This window comes from Copadichromis virginalis, linkage group LG3, assembly GCF_057382275.1.
Source record: "Copadichromis virginalis isolate Kocher_CV1m ecotype Utaka linkage group LG3, C_Virginalis_male_GT1.1, whole genome shotgun sequence".
NCBI classification, from domain to species: domain Eukaryota; kingdom Metazoa; phylum Chordata; class Actinopteri; order Cichliformes; family Cichlidae; genus Copadichromis; species Copadichromis virginalis.
Window position 1 is genome coordinate 10,259,620 of NC_140620.1, and position 22,708 is coordinate 10,282,327.

General features: G+C 44.1%; 1 protein-coding gene, 1 non-coding gene and 1 pseudogene across 3 annotated transcripts; 1 reads left to right on the forward strand and 2 right to left on the reverse strand.

The window, feature by feature from the left end:
* Positions 1–1,360: 1,360 nt before the first annotated feature.
* Positions 1,361–1,432, reverse strand: trnap-agg (transfer RNA proline (anticodon AGG)). The gene has a single exon. It is a non-coding gene; the product is annotated as a tRNA-Pro (tRNA).
* A 1,145-nt stretch (positions 1,433–2,577) lies between these two features.
* On the reverse strand, positions 2,578–12,531 carry LOC146712698 (uncharacterized; annotated as a pseudogene). The gene is made up of 7 exons (XR_014919042.1): positions 12,365–12,531; positions 8,207–8,563; positions 8,013–8,108; positions 7,379–7,702; positions 6,308–6,640; positions 3,410–3,897; positions 2,578–3,344 (listed from the first exon to the last, which is right to left on the reverse strand). The product of XR_014919042.1 is annotated as an uncharacterized LOC146712698 (transcript).
* On the forward strand, positions 9,917–11,377 carry LOC146712699 (uncharacterized). The gene has a single exon (XM_085452596.1). The coding sequence runs from the start codon at positions 9,917–9,919 to the stop codon at positions 11,375–11,377; it is 1,461 nt and encodes a 486-aa protein (XP_085308722.1).
* Positions 12,532–22,708: the final 10,177 nt, after the last annotated feature.

Consider the following 22,708-nt stretch of genomic DNA (forward strand, 5'->3'; position numbering starts at 1 on the left):
TGATGAAAGTTTGTGATTTAAATTTGTCTCATAAACGTCCAAAACCTGCTGAAGGTTCAGTTCAGTTAGTATCTGTAACATGACGACTGAACATGAAGGCAGACGACCTGTTTTCATCAAACAGGAAACCACAGCGGCTGTGTTTAGCATCGCTCCTGCTGATTGGGTCTGTTATGTAGACGATGTTTCCTCTATTAAGAACAAATTTTCCACTGTGTGGACAGAGTCGATAATCGTCCTGTGTCTCTCAGAGTTTCATTGTTTTGTTTTCAGTCTAAATGTTGCCATCAGTCACTGTCAGTTTGGGCACCGAACCTTAAACACGCATGTCAAAAATAAATCTACATTAGTAATGCATAAACAGCAAACCAGCAGGATCTCTCTGTGCACTGTGAACGCTGACTGAGGCTCATGTGATGCAGTGGGTTGTCTTCTAAATGTGTCTTCTTGTCTGCATGCTGAAGTATTCTTAGGCAAGATACTGAACCCCAAATTTCTTCTGACGCCTCCATCCAAACGTGAGTGTTTGATAAGGGTGCTTAGAAAGCAGTGTGTGAATAGCTGAGTCTTGAGTGCTCAGCTGGATTAGAGCAGTAGCAGCAGTTCGTTTACACAGACAACCAGTTTACATGTATAAATGATGATCAGTGAACTGCCATCACTCGTGGTTGAAGCGTTTCTTATGTAGAGCTGGAAAATAAACCACAAGCTTGAACACTATTTTTACTGACCTTTATCTGTGTAGCCTTCCTGTATTGAGCTTGGCAAGGACTAAAATAATTTCCCAGCATTATTTTTCTAACTAATTGTTTTTTTGCTTTAGTTACACTCCAAATAACAGCTGACATGGCATTTCAGACTTTTGCTGTAATCAAATTTGTAAACTTGTATTAAAGTTGGTAGATAATGTGTGCATAATGCACTGAACTAGATTCTTTTGTGATAGTAAAGTATTAATTGTTACTGATGTTCAATCTTGGTCCCTTTGTGCAAAAGGAAGAAATGTATGTGCATTTTTCCACATGCATTTTGTTAATGTTGTGTCAAAGAGTTACACATTTATAATATTTGATAGATAGCTGTGTATTTTTGTAGTTCTGTGCACAAGTTTGGATTGAACCCTCTGATTTCATCTAAAATAATACTCTGTGTTCTTTTGTTAGGCCAACATGAAAGACAAATAATTATCTTCAAAAAACTTGTTGGAGAATTAAAATTGTAAGAATGGAAATCAGATCTCTCAGCTACATCTGTGTGAGGTACTATGGGAACGTGTGATTTCAGGCTGTAGATAACGGATTTCTAAGAGGTTTCGTTAGAAGATGTAGGAGGTTACCCTGTAACGCTACAGACGTGAGGTGGGCTCGTCCAGGATTTGAACCCGGGACCTCTCGCACCCTAAGCAAGAATCATACCCCTAGACCAACGAGCCACATAAACATCTTCACCAACTTCTTCTCTGAAAGTCACACATCAGAGCACGTAGCTGAAGCTGAATATATGAAACATTGTCTTGAAAGCTGCCAGTCAAAAGTCTGGAAACACATCGCCGTGGTTTTTCCACATTGTGGACACAAACAGTTTCAGGACATCAGCTCAGAGCAACGGTCATTTTAAAGAACTTGCCTCATTCAACCAGACGAGCACTGGTTTCTATGCTTTAGTGCTTTCTAGCTAAGATATGCTAACATTCATTCTTTGCATCAGAGAGCAACTTGGGGTGTTAATCTACCAACTCAGGAGGTAAAGCAGATCATTTCCCAGTTGGAAAATTGATGGGATCATTTCCTGGATGCTCCAGTCTGCATATCCATGGACAAGTCATCTTTTCATTTCCAGTCAATTGTATTCATATAGCGACCAATCACAATAACAGTTACCTTTATATTGTAAGGTAGACCCTACAGAGAAAAACCGAACAATCATATGATCATCTGACCAGACCATATTTCACTGGCTTCTCTAAATGTTCAGCAAACTTTAAAAGCTCTTCATCATGCTTTTTCTTCAGCAATGGCACCATGGATGGTGACCTACATGCCATGCCTTCTTGAAACAATTGTACCTGCTGATTCCAGGTTTTTCTCTAGCACCTTGGCTCTTCAACGACTCTTCTGATCATTATTATATATGGTGAAATGATGTTCTTTCTACCTCTGCATTAAGAACCCAACAGTGCTCACTAGAACCTTCAGTAGTTTAGAACCAATACCTTCAGTATGTTTTGCAACAATACGGTTGTGAAGGTTTTGAGACGGCTCACTGGTTTTACCCATCATGAGATGTTTCTTTTGTGACACTTTGGTAATGACACAGATCTTTATAGGTTATCAGTTGGGACTGAACCTGCTAATATTAATTTGTAATAACTGTCAGGATGGCTTTCAATTATTGATAAATTTCATTTGCCATGAATCATGATTTCCTATGTCTCATTGCACCTTCCTTTTCTTCCTTTTGTTTTTCTCTGTTATTTCTCATTATCACACGTTAACCCCTGACCTGAACTTTCAAAGGTGAGTGATAAAACATTAATTGAATTACAATATTATACAAAGAACAGAAGTAAACACAAAATGCAGTTTCTAAATAAATGTGTTTATTATTAAGGGGAAAAACCCAAACCTAGATGAACATGTCAGAAAAAGCTATTGCCCCCTGAATTTAATAAATAACTGCAACCAAGCATTTGTAACAACCTGCAATAAATCTTTAACAGCACTGTGGAGGATTTTCAGCCCACTCACTGTTGCAGAATTGTTGTAATTTAGCCACATTGCTGGGTTTTCAAGCATGAACCACCTTTTTAAGGTCATGTCACAGCATATAAATCAGATTCAGGTAAGAACTTTGACTTATTTGGGTGTTTTGCATAATTATCCGGCTGCAGAAACCAAGTGCGCTTCAGGTCAGTTGAGAACGGATGGCAGATAGTCTCCTAAAGAATTGTTTCTTTAAGAGGGCCGAATTCATGGTTCCATTTAGGGAGGCAAGTCTTGCAGGTCCCGAGGCAGCAAAACAGCCTCAGACTATCAGACTATCACCACCATATTTTACTGTTGGTATGAGGTTCCTTTTCTGAAATGCAGTGTGTAATGACACACACTCATCAGTCCAGGGTTTTTTTCCCCAACAGTCTTGGAACTCTGCCACGCAGGCTGGTGTGCTCCAGTCCCTTTCTTAAAGTGTAGTCATGAGAAAGGGACTTTAATTTTAACTTGAACTAAAAGCTGATCCTAAACTAAGCACAGATCAAACTGATTGATCAGCCATCAGAGGAGTCGGATCAATGGAGCTGCTTCTGTTCCTGATGTCCCCTGTTTGATCCTGGACCTGAACTCTCCCTGCAGAGACAAGACAGTCAGACAGGGACAGACAACAAGAGACAAACTTATATTTTCATACTGACCTTTGACCTTTAATAGCACCGTGGTCTCTCTTGAAATGCTTCTTTCTTTGCTGCAGACATTACAGATGTATTCTCCACTGTCTCTCTCTGTGGGCTGTTTCAGGGTCAGACTGAGGTCTCCAGTTTTCAGCAGGTCTTCATTCATCTTCGTTCGGTCTCCACACCACACAGCAGAACTGTTTTCTTTCTCTTGATCCCTTTCCCCTCAACTCTGCAGATGTACTTTCTGCAGTCTCTGTCTGTGGGGAGTTTCAGGGTCAGACTGAGGTCTCCAGTTTTCAGTGAGTCGTCTGTCATTTCGTTTCGCTCTCTGTAAAACTGGTCTCGTGCATCAGGCTGGTCAGAGCCGGCGTGATATTTGTGAACAGTCTTCGGTGGTTCAGGTTCATAGCGCCACCACTCCACTTCAGCATCTCCAGGCAGGTTTTCTGTGGTTGTGAAGGGCAGCTGGACAGACTCCGCCCCCTCCTCCACCTCCACCTGACAGACTGAGAGGACAACAAACACAACATGACACAGCAGCAGTTTTATTCAATGATTCCAAAGAGAACTTTAATATTCAATTTTAAGCTCAAACTATGATATTTGTCTTTGCTTGTGTTGATTTCCTAAAGATGAAATATACTACACTCATTTAATTCAGGATTAATGTATTTTATTGGTTGTTCTTCATTTCTTTTGAATTGTTGCCTTCAGTCCACTTTAGTAGGATTTGAGTGGGACTGCTCACAAAGAAAGAATGAGTCTCTAATTTTTTATGGTAGTTTAATTTTAATAAAGGGAGACAAATTATCACCTCGCCTCTGTCGGTGCGCCCCAGGGTGGCTGTGGCTACACTGTAGCTGCCATCACCAGTGTGTGACTGTGTGTGTGAATGGGTGGATGACTGAGTGTAATGTAAAGCGCTTTGGGGTCCTTATGGACTGAGTAAAGCGCTATATAAATACAGGCCATTTACCATTTATTAACAAAAAATCCAAAAAAGAAAGATTACATAAAAATCCTCCCTTAGTTATGCTGCAATAGGTGTAGTCTGCCGGGGAGTCCCTAGAGTGTGACCAATTAGGTCCTAGAACTGAAGAAGCTTCTCGGATGAGAGGTGAAACATCTTCAAGCAACTTAAAGAAGTCCAGACGCTTTTCTTTCCAAGCTCCTTAGACTACGATGACCTGGATCACTGAGAAGCTTCACAGACAAGATCCAAACTACAACTCACATTTGATAAATGTCATCATTAATTCCACTTTTAAAAAGAACCTCTGTAACTTTGCTCTGCTTCACTTCTGTCATGGTCCATGGTCCTGTGTCTGTGGAATGCGTGATGCTTGGGTAGCCACACCCCCGGGCTGGGCCATCACCAGCACACCTGCTCTCCATCACGGTGACTACACGGAGATCTACTTAACCCGGCGCTGACAGATGCTCCACGCCAGTCCGTTAGTCACCACCACAGTGGTAACCAGACTTCCACGAAAAGCGTGCATTCTCTTCTGGATTGGAACTGTGTTTTACCTGCCTACTTCTGTCCAGGTTTCTACTCGGCGTCTGCTACCTGCCTGTCCTCCGGCTCAACTGGATCTCGCGGTGCTCACCTGGCCCATTCGCCATTCCCACGGACTTCCTGCCCCACGGACTGCCACACTTCCCTCCCGAGCTCCCACGGTCCCGTTCTATCGTAAGCCCCTACTCTAACTCAGTCCAGATGTGTTTTCCCCGCTTCCCGGCTCCCTAGTAATCATCTCCCCTTTCTGTTGCAGCCTCCCACCATCCCGATCCCGGCTTCCTCGTGTCATTGTTTCCCCGGGTTTTTAGTTTCTTGCTTTGCTCCCTAGTTTCCCCAGGTCGCCTTTCGTTGGTACAATAAAGTGTTTTTTCTGTTAGCGCGGAGTCTGCGCCTGGATCCTTTCGTGCCCGCGCACCACGGCCCATGACAACTTCAGCAGCATCAGGTAATGTTCATATGTCGATTCATGGTTTTCTACAGTTTTTGATCTACTGCAGAATATTTTTAAGGTTATCTGCTATAAAACGCCAGACCAGGAAAATCTCCTTCATGTTTTTCTGTGTTTTATCCTCAGTTACTTTCACACAAAGACATCTGCTGTGATGCTCACAATTATGATGAAGTCTCACATGTATCAGTGCTGATAAATGATCAAAATTATAATATTTCTGACTGTCTGAGGCTAAATTGAATCAAATCGGGACTTCGTGAATCGGAATCAAAGGGATTATAGAAATCAGCGATGATACCCAGCCCTAGTGAGCAGCCTAGGCCTGACAGAGTGGATGTAGGTGTGGGTAATAAGGAAAGATGAAAAGAACTACTGATAACTTTTCTGTTAAGTTAAAGTCTGAGCCGTCTGAAGTTCATAGCCAGCTCTGACACGGAGCCATCGATCTCTGAATGCTGTAAAAGCAGCAGTGTATCCAGGAAACACATTATACATGATAAATGCACTGCCCGAGTGTCCCCTCTCCCCACTGCCTTTCAACAGCATGCAACAGCAAACAGGTCGTCAGAGGAGCCGAGATGATGATTGTGTTGATTGTGGTTGCGATGATGTGTTAATACACCTCTCTGAATGTAATAATTAGTCATTAATAACCTCTGCCTCTCTACCACAGCATGTCTGTTTATCAGCCATCGTTTTGTTGGAATGGGTCAGAAATGGCCGCCCCAGTCCTGGTTCTGACGGAGGTTTCTTCATGTTAAAACTGAGTTTTTCCTCCCACTATCACCAAAGCACTTACCCACAGTGGGCTCATATGATTGTTGGGTTTTTCTCTGTTTTCTCTGTATTATTGAAGGAACTACCTTATAATATAAAGTGCCTTGACGCAGTTGTTGTTGTGATTTGGTGCTGTATAAATAACTGACTTAAATTCATTTCTGACCTTTGACTCGAAGCCTCACTTCTCTCTTCAGCAGGATGTTTCCCTCGCTGCTGTAGGCGGTGCAGGTGTAGACTTCGTTGTCTCTGTCTGTGGGGTATCTCAGGGTCAGACTGAGGTCTCCAGTTTTCAGCAGGTCTTCATTCATCTTCGTTCGGTCTCTGTAAAAGTGGTCTTGTTCTTCAGGCTGGTCAGAGCCGTTCTCATTCACGTGGACCTTTGTGGTCCGGATGTAAATGCAGGTCCACTCCACTTTAGCATCTTCAGGCAGGTGAAGTTTGGTTTTGCAGGGCAGCTGTACAGACTCGACCCCCTGCTCCACCTCCACCTGGGGGACTGAGAGGAGAAAAAATACCACAATGAGCTGAACACAGCATCATCAGAACATTTTGTTTGGATGAAGTGAAACATCTGCACTGAAAACATGTTTGACTGGCTGCAGCCTGGGATTTGTCCTGTTGCTCCACTGTGCAGACACAGTGTTATCTTTGGTGTCCTAAATCAATTATGGGAAGAAATTTATCATCGGTGCCATCTGTCTTTATCTTCACTTCCTACACCCTAAACTGGAAACGTTCATAGACTGTTATGTGAGCTTGCCTACTTAATATTTCCTTTGAATTTTCTCTCTACATGCAGATTAATATGAACTTTTGTTAAATAAGCTATTATTCTGAGCTATGCAGGCCCAGACAAAGCGTGCAGCATTTTAATGAGGTTGTTTTAGTGTGGAATAGAAGAAATAGAAGAAGCTCGTGTGAGTTTCCTTAAGAAAACATCTGATCCTCAAAATCCTGGTGCTTTCAGGCTGACATTGACTCAAAAACATTATCATTATAATATTTTCATTCTAAATTATTTTATAAATTTCTCTTAAACTCCTCAATTTCTCGGACTAGTGTCACATCTTTAGTTTGAGCTGATAAAAAAGTAATGGTTGAAAAACCTAACTTAATAGATCTTACTGTAGCTCACTCATCAAGTCCTGTTCACCTCAGGGACAGATTATCAGTGTGGTCACCAAGCTCTTCAATTCATGACTCACCATCTTCATCTTCTGTCTACAGCACTCACCTCTGACGTAGAGCTTCACTTGTTTCTTCTTTAGGATGTTTCCCCCCCTGTAGACGGTGCAGGTGTAGGTGAGTGCGTCTCTGTTTGTCGGGTATTTCAGAGTCAGGCTGAGGTCCACAGCTATCTGCAGGTTTTTCCTCATCATTGTTCGATTTCTGTAAAACCAGTGCTGTTTTTCAAGGTGGTCAGAACCGTTTTTAAAGACGTGCACTATCCTGTTGGAGCTGTCAGTCCACTCTACAGTTACATCTTCATGTCGGTAAACTGTGGTTATAAAGGGCAGCTGAACAGACTCCACCCCCGAATCCACATCCACCTGTGAGACTGTGAAGTAAGAACAACAAATAATGATTTGTGTGCGCAGTCTGTCAAAGCCCCCATGTTTGACATGTAAAGTGTGTGAGGGGAGCCTGTTTTGCAAAATGCGCTGGAGGATTCCTTAAGAACATGAAACATGGGGATGCACTGGTTTGTGTTTTATTGAAAGAAAGGAGACAATTAAAACAACCTATTAACATAACTAATAGATTAAGAAGAAGAAAAAACACTGCAAGTCAAGTCAAGTAAAATAAATCTGAGGTTTAGGGATGATTCAGATTATTCACAATGCAAACACGTCACACACACAACATACCTTCCTTAAAATAGCCTCTGAAGTGAACTCCAACACCCACGATGACAGCTGCAACTACAGCCAGGACACCCAGAGCCACTGGGACACTGATGGGAACTTATAACACAATGAAAACATGAACATTACATGATGTTAACATAAAATGATTAACACTCTGTGACACTACATGTGATTTTGAATCTCTTTGCACTGACCTCCACCTTTGACCCGCTGAACCTGCAGTTCCACTCTTGACTGACCCAGTTCTACTCCAAACTTACGGACGGTGCAGGTGTAGCTGCCGCTGTCAGACAGCTGAAGCTTTTTCAGAGTGAGACTGAGGTCTCCGGTTTCCAGAGCGTCAGGATTCATCGATGTTCGGCCGCTGAACTGGTCATTTTGGTTCTGGAGGTCATCGCCTTCTCGTCGACGCAGGTGCACTGTGGAGGGATTGAGGTCATAGCGACTCCACACAGCTGTGGATTCTTTTTCTTCAAAAGTAGGAAACTCACAGGGCAGGAGAACAAACTCCGCCCCCTCTACTACCTCCACACCTGAGGCACACTGGGAAACTGAGGACACAGACATGGACAAAGACCTTATTGATCCCACATAAAAATAGAAAAAATAAATAATAAAATGATTCTGTGCAAATGGTTGCTATGTGCAGAAAAATAACACAAGATGTTTTATGTGCACATAAAGTGCAGGCAGTGATAGTTATACACACATATTTCTAAACAGTGTTTATCCTGTTTATAATGTTACAGCCTGGCTTCTGTCGGGATGAAGGACCTGTGATAGCGCTCCGTCCACAGTCTCCGTCCACAGTCTCCATCCACAGTCTCCGTCCACAGTCTGATGCAGGGATGAGAGATGTTGTGCATAATAGCCCACCCACCTCCTTTATGGGGTCTAGGGGACTGTCCAGGACAGAGCTGGCCCTCTTCACCAGCCTATTTAGCCGTTACCTGCCCCTCTCTCTGCTGCCGCCTCCACAGCAGAGCTCTGGATAAAAGATTGCAGACATCCTCAGTAATGTCCTGCAGACTTCAGTCCAGGTTATTGTTATTGTTAAGGTGAACACCCAGCAGCTTGTACATGGTGACCACCTCCATGCCCAAACTTTGGATGAGGTGTGGTTTGCTCGGAAGGTTGACCACCACCTGCTCCGTCTGATCATTTGCCTCAGATGCACATCCAAGGATGGCTGTATCAACGGATTCAGTTTATCTGCCCACCAGTGACAGATGTGGATTCTACATGCTCAAAGACTATTTCCAAGACGTTTCTCCTGTCTATCATCCACAAAGTGCAGGATTAGTGGAAAGAACTAACGGCACAATAAAACAGAGATTAAGAAAATGCATGGAAGAGACAGGAAGGCCGTGGCCTGAGTGTTTGGATCTGGTTAAGATGTGGATGAGACTAACCCAGGGGTCACAAAAGCTCACACCCTTTGAAATCGTTCACGGGAGGCAATTTCCGCTTCCTCTCACTACTGAGCCTATTAATAAGTCTATAAGAGAAACCACCCTAGCAGAGTGGATGACTAAATTATTTGAGAACAAAGAGATTGTGCTAAACAATAAACTGCCGAGTAATACCTCTCCAGTTTCTTGCAGGTTAAAACCAGGTGATTGGATCCTGATCAAAGTACTCCAGAGAAAGAATTGGTATTCACCAAGGTGGGAAGGCCCATATCAGGTCTTACTTACCACACCGACTGCCTGCAAAATTGCAGAAAGACCATCTTGGATCCACCACAGCCACTGCAAAAAAGTGAGTGACAGTCCAGACGTTTAGACGCCAGTTCCCCTAGCTTCCAGGTGATCTACCGGTGGAGGAAGGGCTGATTGGGTATATCCCGCCTCTCCACTTCGCTGGTAGTCTACTCACCAGAAGTCTAGGTGTGCCTGGTCATCATGAAGAAAATTGTCCTCATAGTGGCTGGCATTGTGCTCCTAGTGAGCCTACTGATATTCACCTGGAAAGATGAAGACCCACAGCACCACCTGCAGAAGAAATGGTCATATGACAACTCACACCTAAAGGATATGGACAAAGAGCACAACCACCCCTGGCTGAACAATGCCTGGTACCGGTACGTCTACAACCGAGTACATACAGAAGACAACCACACTGGCTGCTATGTCTGTTCTCACCTCCCAACAACAGCAATACAAGCCACCCTATATGGAAAATCACCCAGCCTTTCCGAAGCCCTATGTATATTCCACAAAGCCATCAACGGAACATGTTCCCCCGAAGACATCTTCTTCTTCAAGGTTCAGTTAAAGACACAAGTCTCAAAACCCGACTTGCCACGGTGTAATGGAACACAGATCAACTATACAACTAATGAGGTAGTGTTCTGTACACCAGAGATCTCAGACTGGAACTACAGCTGTGATGGACGATACTGGGTACACTTAAATGCAACCAATGACAAGGGAAAATCTTTCAACGTCAGGAGGGAACCAGGAATACAACATCCAATGTGTTTCACCTTCGCATACGGCAACAGAAAGCTGGGAATGAATCAAAACTGCTCCCAGACTTTCCGAATGCCGCAGGACAGAAAGGCACAGACAAGCTTCCTGAATGGCACGTATTGGGTGCAGGGTACAGCATGGGCATGTGGCTCAAAGACATACTTCACCATCCCACCCAACAGCACCGGACTCTGCGCCCCAATTTTAGTGTCAGACCACACATTCAGAATGTTCCATCGGAACCAACCAAGACGCAAGAGGAGCACTGATGACGTGCAACCCCATGACCCAATATGGGGCAGTGATGTGCCAGCGGAGTTCAAGTTGTGGACCACCGGACAGAAGGTCCTGCACTCACTGTTCCCATGGGTCGGAACTGGGAAGAACAAGCTCAGGATAGAGACACTTGACTACCGATTTGGACTTTTCCTGAACAGCTCAACAAGGATAAACAAGGCTCAGAATGAGGAGATCGACGCGATCAGAATAGTGGTCATGCAACACAGAGTCGCCCTGGACATGACTCTGGCTGAGAGAGAGGGCCTCTGTGTCTTATTCAACACCACTTGCTGCACCTATATCCCGGACAACGTGCACTCTTTGACCATGACCACCGCCCTAGACAAGTTACGACAACTGAGTAATGCAGAGCAACAAGACTATGTCACGAACACAGAGGACTGGCTGACCTGGCTGCTGAGCGGCAGCTGGAAGACCCTCGTGATTAAAGGACTTGTCTTGATAGGAGTTCTTCTTTTATTGCTTTGCATGTTCTCAACTTGCATTCTACCCTGTATCAGATCAATGATTGACAAAATGGTACAGGCCACAGTAATCACCTATGTTGGACTGCCACTAGAAGATGAACCGGACGAAGAGGATTTAGTATAGGAACACACACACTCACACATACTGAATGATGCTACAATTGAAAGTGTTATAAGCAAGTGATTGTTGGCTGATAATAAAGTATGATTGAAGTGGTGAAATACGGTAACAACAGGAGGGAATGTCAGGGAGTTTTTAATGTTTTATTTGATTATGCTTCACATGTTATGTTATACTTATGTTCACATATTTCACTAGACAGCTTTCTGTAGAAACAGGAAGCTGACCCTGTGACAAGAGTGACAAGAGTTCAGCTCAGCTCAGAAATACACATCCGCAGAAGTTGAATTGCATTATACTATTCTTAGAAATTGACTTGTAGCACACTTACACCACACACACACACAGCTTACACACAGACAGCATCAGGACCTGCGTAACAGGAAATGTGATTATATTTGCATATTGACGATGTAACCTATAAAATAAACGAATGCTGCAGTTCGGTGTGATTACTCCCTGAGTTTCACCCGTGCCGCACGTTATCAGTAACAAGTGTCTCAGTGTTGTTTATTCACCTGACTGTTTGTTAACTATAAATCTCTGACAATAATAATGCCGTGTGTGTGTTTACCTTTGCTGTTTTTATATTTTGTCTGTCATCTCTCCCCCTTGCCTGTGATATTTTACCCACTGACTGTCTTACTGTTCAGAACTCAGGCCTGGATTACAGCTGGACTTCAGTTTCAGTGTGTTTGTGTTTGAGTCCCGTCATTGTTTTAAAAGAAATGAGAGGACTACAGTTCAGTTTTTTCTCATTTACATACTTCTTATGGTAAAAGTCTGGTGCAAACATACACTTGGTCCTAAAACAAAAAACAATTCTCTCTTTTGGCTTTAACTATGCGAGAATAACCTGCGGCATTTGAGAACTTATCTTCCAGATCAACATGCACAAACCTGTCTGACTGTTTCTGTAAGCAAAACCAGTGTGTGTGTGCTTGTGTAAATATGTGTGTGTGTCATAAGTTTAAAAGAAACTTTTCTTACCGTACAGGAGGATCACAAACAAATCCAAAATCTTCATGTTGCTATACATAGAGTAGACATCTACAAAGTTAATCTTCAACCTGAACCGACTAAGAGATTAAATAATCCTGCCAAGAAGCCAAAGGTGTTTTCTGGCTGCTCTCCATGTCACACAGCACACCTGTGGATTGCTTTCATTCAGGAAGAGGAAACACTTCTTTAAAAGCAGGAGGAGGAGGAGTGTTCACAAAAGCCTCAGCCAGTAAAGAAGAAACTGTTTGAATGAAAGAAGCATTCATTAGAGTAAAAACCTAAATAACCTATTTGCACATTTAAAAACTTCCTGCTTCAACTCTGTGATTTTAATCTGTTATGCATAACTTTAATCATGACACTTTTTCAACATGAAACACTAAAATTAAATGTTTCCAGTTTTGGATCTGTTGATTCCCACTCTCTTTTAACTATTTTCCCACCATCTAAGTGCATCTAAGCACAGCTGGGATTGATCTTTATTTTCACTTCTCTTTAAATGTAACTTTTAATCATAAATATTATAGGATAGATTTAAATTCTAGTTACAAAACTGAAGAAAACAGCAAAAACAACAACAAAAAATCTACTTCCATTCACATGTAATACCTGTACAGCCCACCAGAGGGAGTGATACTCAAATCAAACACAGCAAAGGCTGATGGTGACAAGTAGGAGTTCATTCAGTAACAGAAAGGAACTGAGTGGGTAACACTTCATAATGGCCACTGTTATTTAACTGTGAATTATAGGTGTTAATTTAACTTTACCATACTGCATGATACCATCTTTATTTATAAAGCCCTTTAAAATAAAACCAGGGTTCACAAAATGCTGAACACGCCAGCAAAAAAATGTGTTTTAAGAAGAGTTTAAAACTCAGAAAGAGAAGAAGCCTGCCTAATGTGCAAGGGCAGATCGTTCCACAACTTTGGAGCTGCTACAGCCAAAGCAAATTAATGCTTACTAAGGGAGTGGGAAGGTGTATATGGCTGTTGCATCTCAGAGAGGTGGGGGCAGGCTATAAGAGATTTAAAAACAAATAGAGAACTTTAAGAAGGACCCTAAAATGTACAGGTAGTGTCATGGTCTCCGTGCCTGCCCGGCCGGCCCCACAAGACTGCATGTGGTGTTTGGTTTTCTCTCTCTCTGCCTGGGCGGAGCTCACTGTGGGCTCCCGCCCTTGGCCCACACACCTGACAACAATCAGCTGTCATCACCTGGAGCACTATTTCAGGCTGGAACACAGATCCTCTCATCGCTGGATGATTGTACTACAGACGTTAGTGATTCTCCCAGCTCCTGTGAACCTGTGCTTGAGTATACCTGTGATTCGTGATTTGTGAGTGACTTCCCTTTCCTCTGCTACAGACTTTCCTCCCCGGACCTCCCTGTCGTGTGAGCGTGTGTGAGTTTGGGCAAGAAGACGTGAGCGAGTGTGAGAGCGCTTCCCTGTGATTCCCTGGAGTTTGGATTTTCCCTTCACTGTATATATCGTGCACTGGTGCTGTAAATAAACTGTTTTTGGAGACTCTGCTCTTGAGTTCCTACTACCAGTTTGTGACAGGAAGCCAGTGAGTGAAATTAAAATGGGGGTAATGTGCTCAGACCTTTTTGTTCCAGTTAAAAGATGCGCTTCATAACCTGCAGACGCCTAACAGATGCATCACTAACCCCACTATAAAGTGCGTTACAATAATGGAGTCTAGAAAATTCCCACATGTGGGACTAATAAAGGTACATCTTATCTCATCTCTTATCTTAGATGTAACAAAGACATGGATCACTGTCTCAAAAAGCTGCTCTGATAAGATGGGCTTTATTTTTGCCAGTTGTCTCAAATGAAAAAAAGACAGATTTTACAACAGCTCTGACCTGGCTTTCAACTTCATCATCTGCCTCCATTTAAACTCCCAGGTTAGTGGTGATTGGTTTAACATACTGTGCCAGCAAACCAAGATCCATAGTAGTGGTCTCAGAAGTGCCACCAAAAACCATCACTTCTGTTTTCTGCTCATTAAAATGTAAAAAGTTCAAAGCCACCCAGGCCCTTATTTCATCAAGACATCTGAGCAGAGGGTCTACTGAGAAACCATTTATCTTTTAAGTGGGAAACAAATCTGGGAGTCATCGGCAAAACAGTAGAAAGAAATCCCATGTTTCTTGAAAATATACTCGGGTGGTATCAGATATAAGGAGAAAAGAAGCGGGCCTAAAACTGAACCCTGTGGAACCCCACATTGAAAAGAAGCAGCAGAGGATACAAGCTCACCAAGTTTCACAGAGAAAGTTTGGTCTGCCAATTAGGATCTGAACCACTGCAGTGCAGTACTCCTAACACCCACCACCTGCTCTAAACTGCAAATTAAAATCTTATGATCCACTGTATCAAAGGCAGCTGTTAAATCTAAAAGCACGATCATAACACAGTCATGTGATGCAGTTCCTAAAAAAATTATTAAAAACTCTTAAAAGGGCAGATTCTGTACTATGCAAAGCTTTAAAACCAGATTGAAAAACTTCCGAAATACAACATTCTTCTAAAAATGGATATTCATGGCTTGTAAACTACCTTTTCAAGAATTTTTGAGATAAAACTCAATTTGGAAATAGGTCTGTAATTTGCAGTCATTTCAGGATGTGAATTCCAGTAATACTGTAATATTTGCTGACACCTGAAGTTCATCCTTCTTCCGTTTACGTTCAGCTCTCTACACTTTCTTCTGGCTTCACAGGTGCCTTCATTCAGCCATGGTTCAGATATGGCTTTTACTTATCTAAGATTAAGGAATCCCAACAGCCACTTCATAAACGTATGGCACAGCATAGAAGAGCCACCTCCACAGGACAAGACTCAGCAGTCCATCTGCATCTAAAGGACAAAGGTCACTCTTTTGAGGATGCCAAAGTTCACAAGCCATCTATGTCCACTGTGAGCGACCATCTTTGAACAGAGGCGGTGGTTTACGACACCAACTCTCTGCCATCTATAATCCAGTTTTGAGATCCCTCCCAGACGCCTTAACGCCCACTCACACCCTGGGCCATCTGACCTCAGGAAATCACATGATAGGGTGGCGTTAGGTTTCACAATGAACTCACCCAAAAACCTTGGCTGATTGTGACCTACACCCGTTTTCACGCCATTGTCCCTCTTGGGGGGACACTCCCACAGGGCTTAAATCTGGGATTTTCCACGTTTCGACCCTAGAACTGAAGAAGCTTCTCGGATGAAACGTCTTCAAGAAACAGCTTTGAGGACAGAGCAACTCCTTGGTAAATAATGCACTTGATGGTGACTCATGAAGGTCCTTGCAGTCCAGTTGATCTTGCGCACTTCCAGGATCCCTGTGTGAGGCACAGAGTCATAGGCTTTCTTGTAGTAAATGCAGGTGGTGCATATGTTGGTCAGTGTAGTTTTCCTTTGTGTGCCCCACTCACATATTAGAATAGAATAGAATAGAATTCAACTTTATTGTCATTGCACATGCACAGGTACAGGGCAACGAAATGCAGTTTGCATCCATCCAGAAGTGCTTAGTGATATAGATATATTACAATATATATTAGCAATAATATAGATATGTAAGTATATTACAGAAATGGGTCTATTATGTTATAATGTACACGGTATGAAGTATGTTGTGAATATTCTATAACTATAAGTATGTACAGGCTGTAGTGAGTACAAGCTATGTACAGGATATGAACAGGATATAAATATGAAAAACTATACAGAATATGAAATAAATAACTTTACAGGAATCTGAGATATACAGCTATACAGAAATGGGAACTATGCAAGTTGTAAACAGTTGTAGGGTTAAAAATTATCGTATGTACAGAATGATTGTTTACACAGAGCTATACAGTAGTGCAGTTAAGATAAGTGAGGGTGTAGATAGTTTCTACAGAGGCTATATAAAGTGCTAGTGGTTGTGAGTGGTGGTTCACTCCATGTTATTATTGTGTTTGAGGGTACAGTTGTCCATTGTGTGTGTGTGTGTATGTTCAGTCCATGAGTTAACGTGGGTCAGATGTCAGGAGGCAGAGTTCAGGAGTCTGACAGCTGTGGGGAAGAAGCTGTTCCGGTACCTGGTGGTCTTAGTCCGGAGGCTCCTGTAGCGCCTCCCAGAGGGCAGGAGGGTGAAGAGTCCATGTGATGGGTGACTGGGGTCTCTGATGATTTTCCCAGCCCTTTTCAGACACCGCTTCCTGTAGATGTCTTTTATGGCAGGAAGTGGTGCTCCGGCGATGCGCTGGGCAGTTTTCACGACCCTCTGCAACGCCTTCCGGTCCGAGGCAGAGCAGTTCCCGTACCAGACTGTTATACAGTTGGTCAGGATGCTCTCGATGGTGCAACGATAGAAGTTCACCAGGATGTCTGAGGACAGGTGGTTCTTCCTCAGAGTCCTCAAGAAGAAGAGGCGCTGGTGAGCCTTCTTGACCAGCTTGGAGCAGTTGGTCGTCCAGGTGAGATCCTCGGAGATGTGGACTCCCAGGAACTTGAAGCTGCTCACACGCTCCACAGCCGTCCCCTTAATGTGGATGGGTGGATGTGGGTCAGCATTCCTCCTGTAGTCCACGATGAGCTCCTTGGTCTTCTCGGTGTTAAGCAGCAGGTTGTTTGTGTCGCACCACTCAGCCAGACGATCCACCTCCTCCCTGTAGGCGGCCTCATCGTTGTCACTGATGAGGCCAATCACCGTGGTGTCATCTGCAAACTTAATGATGGTGTTGGAACCATCAGCAGGTCTGCAGTCGTGGGTGAAGAGGGAGTAGAGGAAAGGGCTCATCACACAGCCTTGTGGTACACCGGTGTTCATTGTGATGGTAGATGAGCAGCGGTTATCCAGCCGGACATGTTGGGGGCGGTTGGTCAGGAAGTCCAGTAACCATTTGCAGATGAGGGAACTGATGCCCAGGTCTGTCAGTTTCCTGATGAGTTGTGAGGGGTGGATTGTATTGAATGCTGAACTGAAGTCTATAAACAGCATTCTGGCGTAGGTGTTGTTGTTGTCCAGGTGTGAGAGGACAGAGTGCAGTGCGATGGAGACTGCATCCTCTGTGCTCCTGTTCTGGCGGTATGCGAATTGGTGGGGGTCCAGGGTGGGGGGGAGACAGGATTTGAAGTGTGCTAGGACCAGCTGCTCTAAGCACTTAGTGATGATGGGGGTGAGTGCTACTGGGCGGTAGTCATTGAGGCAAGATGGGTTGGAGTTTTTGGGTATCGGGACGATGGAGGTGGATTTGAAGCAGGCCGGTACCACAGCGTGGCCCAAGGACAGGTTGAATATGTCTGTGAGCACTCCTGCAAGCTCCTCAGAACACGCTCTGAGAACACGCCCGGGGATGCCATCGGGACCTGCAGCCTTGTGGACATTGATCCTGCTCAGCACCGCTCCTACATCGGTGGGGGAGAGAGTCAGAGGTTGGTGGTCTGGCGTCACGTCTGCTTTGGTTGTGGTTGTGGGGTTCCCTCGCTCAAAACGAGCATAAAAGTTGTTGAGCTCGTTGAGGAAGGAGACATCAGAGGATGCGGGGGAGGGTTTGGTGGTCCTGTAGTCTGTAATGGTCTGGAGTCCTTGCCACATGCGTCGGGGGTTGGAGTTGGAGAAGTGTTCTTCTACCTTCTTTTTGTAATGGTGTTTGGCTTTTTTGATGCCCTTCTTTAGATTAGCCCTGGCTGTGCTGTAGGCGTGTGCATCTCCTGACCTAAAGGCGGTGTTGCGGGCCTTCAGGAGGAGACGAACATCCCGGTTCATCCAAGGCTTCTGGTTGGGGTACATGGTGATCCGTTTCTGGGTGGTGACACTGTCTGTGGTTTCGGAGATGTAATCCAGTACAGATGAGGCGTACTGGTCCAGGTCTGTGTGGGTGAACATATTCCAGTCTGTGTTTTTAAATCTGTCCTGGAGCACTGCGTCTGTCCCCTCTGGCCACACTTTAATTGTCCTCACAGCAGGTTTCACACGTTGGATGAGTGGTGAATACCTAGGTGTGAGGAACAGGGAGAGATGGTCCGATTGTCCAATGTGGGGGAGGGGTGTGGCTTTGTAGGCTCCAGCCAGGTTGGAATACTTAATCCTTATTCCTCTTTGTTGCTATGCCTAACAGCAACTTATATGAAGTACCAAGGTATTCGGGTGAGACCACTTGCTTCTTGGGATCTTTTGGCATCAGGGCTGTCTCCGGCCTCCACTACATAGCACTGAGGCGGCACTTTTAAGGATTTTTAACGCTATTCTTTTAACTCTGGACTCTGGCAGCCCTGCTGCCCTTTTATTGTTGGACTTGTCAGCAGCTTTTGACACGGTCGACCATGACATCCTGTTATCACGGCTAGAATTTCATGCTGGCCTAAAAGGATCTGCCTTACAGTAGTTTCGGTCCTATCTGTGAGAAAGGTTTTTTTTATGTCAGTATGGGCCCCCACAACTCCAAAATAGCCCCTCTTAAATACGGTGTACCTCAAGGCTCTATTTTGGGTCCTGCCCTGTTCGTACTCTATTTGTTGCCATTGGGCTCCATCTTCTCGCGGTACAGCATTTCATTTCATTGTTTTGCTGATGATTTGCAGATTTATCTACCTTTAAAAGCAGGGTCAGACCATCCCCAGCTCTTATTACGCTGCCTTGATGATGTCAAACAGTGGTTGTCATTAATTTTTTTAAAGCTAAATGAAAATAAAACTGAGGTTGTCATTTTTGGCAACTTTAATCATATCGACAGCACTCTGGGCTACTTTCCTCGTATTGTAAAACACATGTAAAAAACCTCGGTGTCTATATTGATGGTTCTTTTAAATTGAATAAGCAGGTGAGTGCAGTAGTTCAGTCCTGTTTTTTTTAGTTAAGACAGCTAGCCAAGGTAAAGAAATACCTTCCGGCTAACGTCTTTGAGCGTGTTATTCACCTTTTTCTTACTTGCAGATTGGACTACTGCAATTCATTGTATTATGGTCTAGATCAGGCCACCATCCATCATCTTCAGATGGTTCAAAATGCAGCTGCTCACCTGCTAACTGGTACCAAACGGAGAGAGCATATAACCCCACTTTTAGCTTCTTTACACTGGCTTCCTGTCTCCTACAGGATCCAATTTAAACTTTTACTTTTTGTTTTTAAGTCACTTAACGCCCGAGCCCCTCCTTACCTGTCTGAGCTCCTCTCTGCCTATGCTCCAGGAAAAACCACGAGGTCTAGCTCAAAACTAATGCTGTCCATCTCACGGACTAACCTCAAATCCCGTGCTGATAGATCCTTCTCTGTGGAAGGTCCCAGACTTTGGAATAGTCTCCCCTTAAATATTGGATCTGCACAAACACTTGAGCAATTTAAATCTTTACTAAAGACACATTTCTATGCCCTGGCTTTTAACACACTATGACCCAAGCATTTTGGTCTTATTTGAATTAGTTTAGTTATTGTTTTAATTCTTTTACTGTCCTATTGTTTTTTATTGTTATTATTGTATTACATTGTTGCTTTTCAATACCATTTTTATATTGTTAAGCACTTTGTGCAGCATCGGCTGTTTGAAATGTGCTATATAAATAAATTTGACCTTGACCTTGACCTTAAGGTAGGAGCCAAAAAGGGTGTAGTTTGTGTGTGTGAGCACCCGTGTGTACACCTGTGAGCATGGACGCGCTTGTTTTTAAAAGGTTCCTTCATGTAATGATCTGCTAGAGGGTGTGGGGGGGCCACAGCCCCGTCCTCCAGGGCATGAAGCAGGTATGGAGGAGATCAAAACTCCAGACATCCAGAGGCCCCCAGAACACAAGAGACCAAGGAAGACCAACAGAGGGGCAGCCGCGCCACTGTCCCAGAAAGAGCTGAGGAGAGTCCCAGATGAGGGCTCACTCAGCAGCCGCGGAGCAGAAGCCAGGGGGGGGTTGCAGTGACGCGCCCGTGAGCTCCGCCGGCAGCCAGCTGTGCCTGAGTGACCGAGTCCCAGGCCGAGAGGCCGGGGGCACCCCACCTCCGAAGTGGCCCGAGCGAGCCCCAGGCTCCAGGCCCCGATAAGCACCCACCAAGGAGTGAGCCGGTGTGTACCTGGACGCCCATCCCCAGACACAAAGAACCACCAACGCACCGATGTCTGAGGGCGTCCGCCACCGGATATGAACTTTTTTTTAAGACAGTGAATCTTGAAACCAGAGAAAAAATAGAGAGTTTTAACTTGTTCCATTGGCAGATTTTTTCACTTATTTCAAGCTAAAATATTTATTAGAATTCAAATTTAGACAGAAACAAAGTGAATAATATTATTTTATTATCACGTTGATGCAGCACATGGTTCAGTTAGCTTTGTATAAACACGTGTTAGAAATGTTCTTCAATCAGCTCTTTTTACTCTCATTTCACAGCCAGTACTTTTTACTTTTACTTGAGTAAAGAAGTTGAATTAGTACTTGGAGTATTTTTAACAGTAGTACTTCTACTTCAGTACAGACTGTGTGTACTTTTACCACCTGTGTCTGAGACCTCCTTCAGGGTCCACCTGAAGCTCTCAGTCTGCTGTGGAAAAAGGAAATCCAGGTGAGTTTCTCCTGATCACCTGAGGCCGTCATTACTGTGTGAACCCACACACCACTCCTCACTCCTCCCACCCGCTGCACACAGTCACTGAGTACAGACCGGCTGATTCCTGTAAAGGGAGAGGCAGGAAGAGGCGGAGCAACAGCTGAAAAACAAGAAGCTCAACGTCATTTTGCAGAAGTGAAAGTGTGAGAGAGCAGCAGCAGAGCTGCAGTCGAGTCCTGTTTGTCTCTAAAAGAAGATTCACTGGAGTCCATCAGGTTTCTCTCAGCAACAGTGGTGAGTGCAGCTGATCACACTTCCTGCTTCTACACAAATCTTCACTCTGTTCACTTCATCAGGGTCTAGAGCGCCACCTCATTTCTCCATGGTGCCACTTAGGCTACGTCCACACTCGCCCGGATAGATTTGAAAACAGCGCTCCGCGTCCACGCTAGTGTTTTCAGTCGTTTTCACAGAGTTGTGCGTCCACATTAAGACGGCTGAAAACGCTTACGTTCCAGTCCTGCGCATGCGTGAAACGCAAGACGATTCGACCGGTCTCATTTCTGTCTGCCGCTTATTCACTTTCCAGCTGTTTGAAACGTCGCAGCAGAGGTGGAGGAAAAGCACCGAGTTTTAAAATGGACTAACAATGAGGTGGAGTTGTTGCTGCGAGTAACACAAAAGTACAAAGTTGCAAAAGCGAGAGAGAAATAAAGAATTTGAAGAAAAGCTCTGTGGAGCATGTGCAGACTGATATTCATCTTTAATAGGACTGTCAAAACTGCTGCTGTATAATGCTCTCCACTATCTTTGTTTAATTGGTCACATGCCTGCATCACATGACTAACATGCATCATCGTTTTAGAAAGTCTCTGTTTTCACTCTTCACTGTGACACAAACGCACCGTCTCCAAATTATTTACTTTCCGGCTGTTTGAATCGTCGCAGCAGAGGTGAGCAGCGTGATAGGAGTGGATGTAGCTGTGGGTAATGAGAAAAGATGAAAAGAACGATTGATAACTTTTTCGTTAAGGCCGGTGCTCTGACACGGAGCCATCAACCTCTCAGTGTCTAACACTGGTCTGCAGACGGCATCAGATAATGAGCCACATTAGATGGACTCTGAGCCCACTGACAGTAAAAGGGTGAAGTGTAGACATTTGGAAGAGAGCGGCCTGACCAGTTTCTCTGACTATGATACTGTAAAGCTGACAACATGATGCATTTACTGTGGTGAGTGTGCAAAGACCATGGCAGGTGTTGTGCCGAGGTAGGGATCCCCAACAGGATCTGTTTCCCTGCGTCAGGAACATCGGCTGGGCAGGGAAAGCGGACCCAACGCACTCCGCCTCCATCACGACCAACTAGACGTGGAAGGAGTGATGTTTTAGTGACAACATGAAAGATGAGTGTGACCGTTCAGTTTGTGGGTTACAACAGAAAATTATACATTTATTGTTCTCGTGTGTTATCGGACGGGATCATTTTAACAAACCGAGGACATTTTCCTGATAATTATCTGTATCCTCCTGTAACTTTACTGTTTAAAGAGCTAAAACCTCCAACATTTCAGGATCAATAAGTCCTTATAAGACGTGTTTGTGAGCTAAAAATCAAGAATGTGGGATACTGTTTGTCTGTGTCAGCCAAACAACTTCACATCTTTGTAACGACTGTTAAAAAGATGTTCATCCTGTTGATCCTGTTCATCTGGACGCTGCACTGTACAGCAGACACGACGTTGTTCAGTTTGTGTTTCAGATGAACCAGTTTGTGTCTGAGTGTGTTGCTGGGTCTCCACCAG

What these genes read in the sequence shown, in the direction of transcription:
- LOC146712699 (XM_085452596.1), top strand. Translation starts at nt 9,917, where the DNA reads ATGAAGAAAATTGTCCTCATAGTGGCTGGCATTGTGCTCCTAGTGAGC.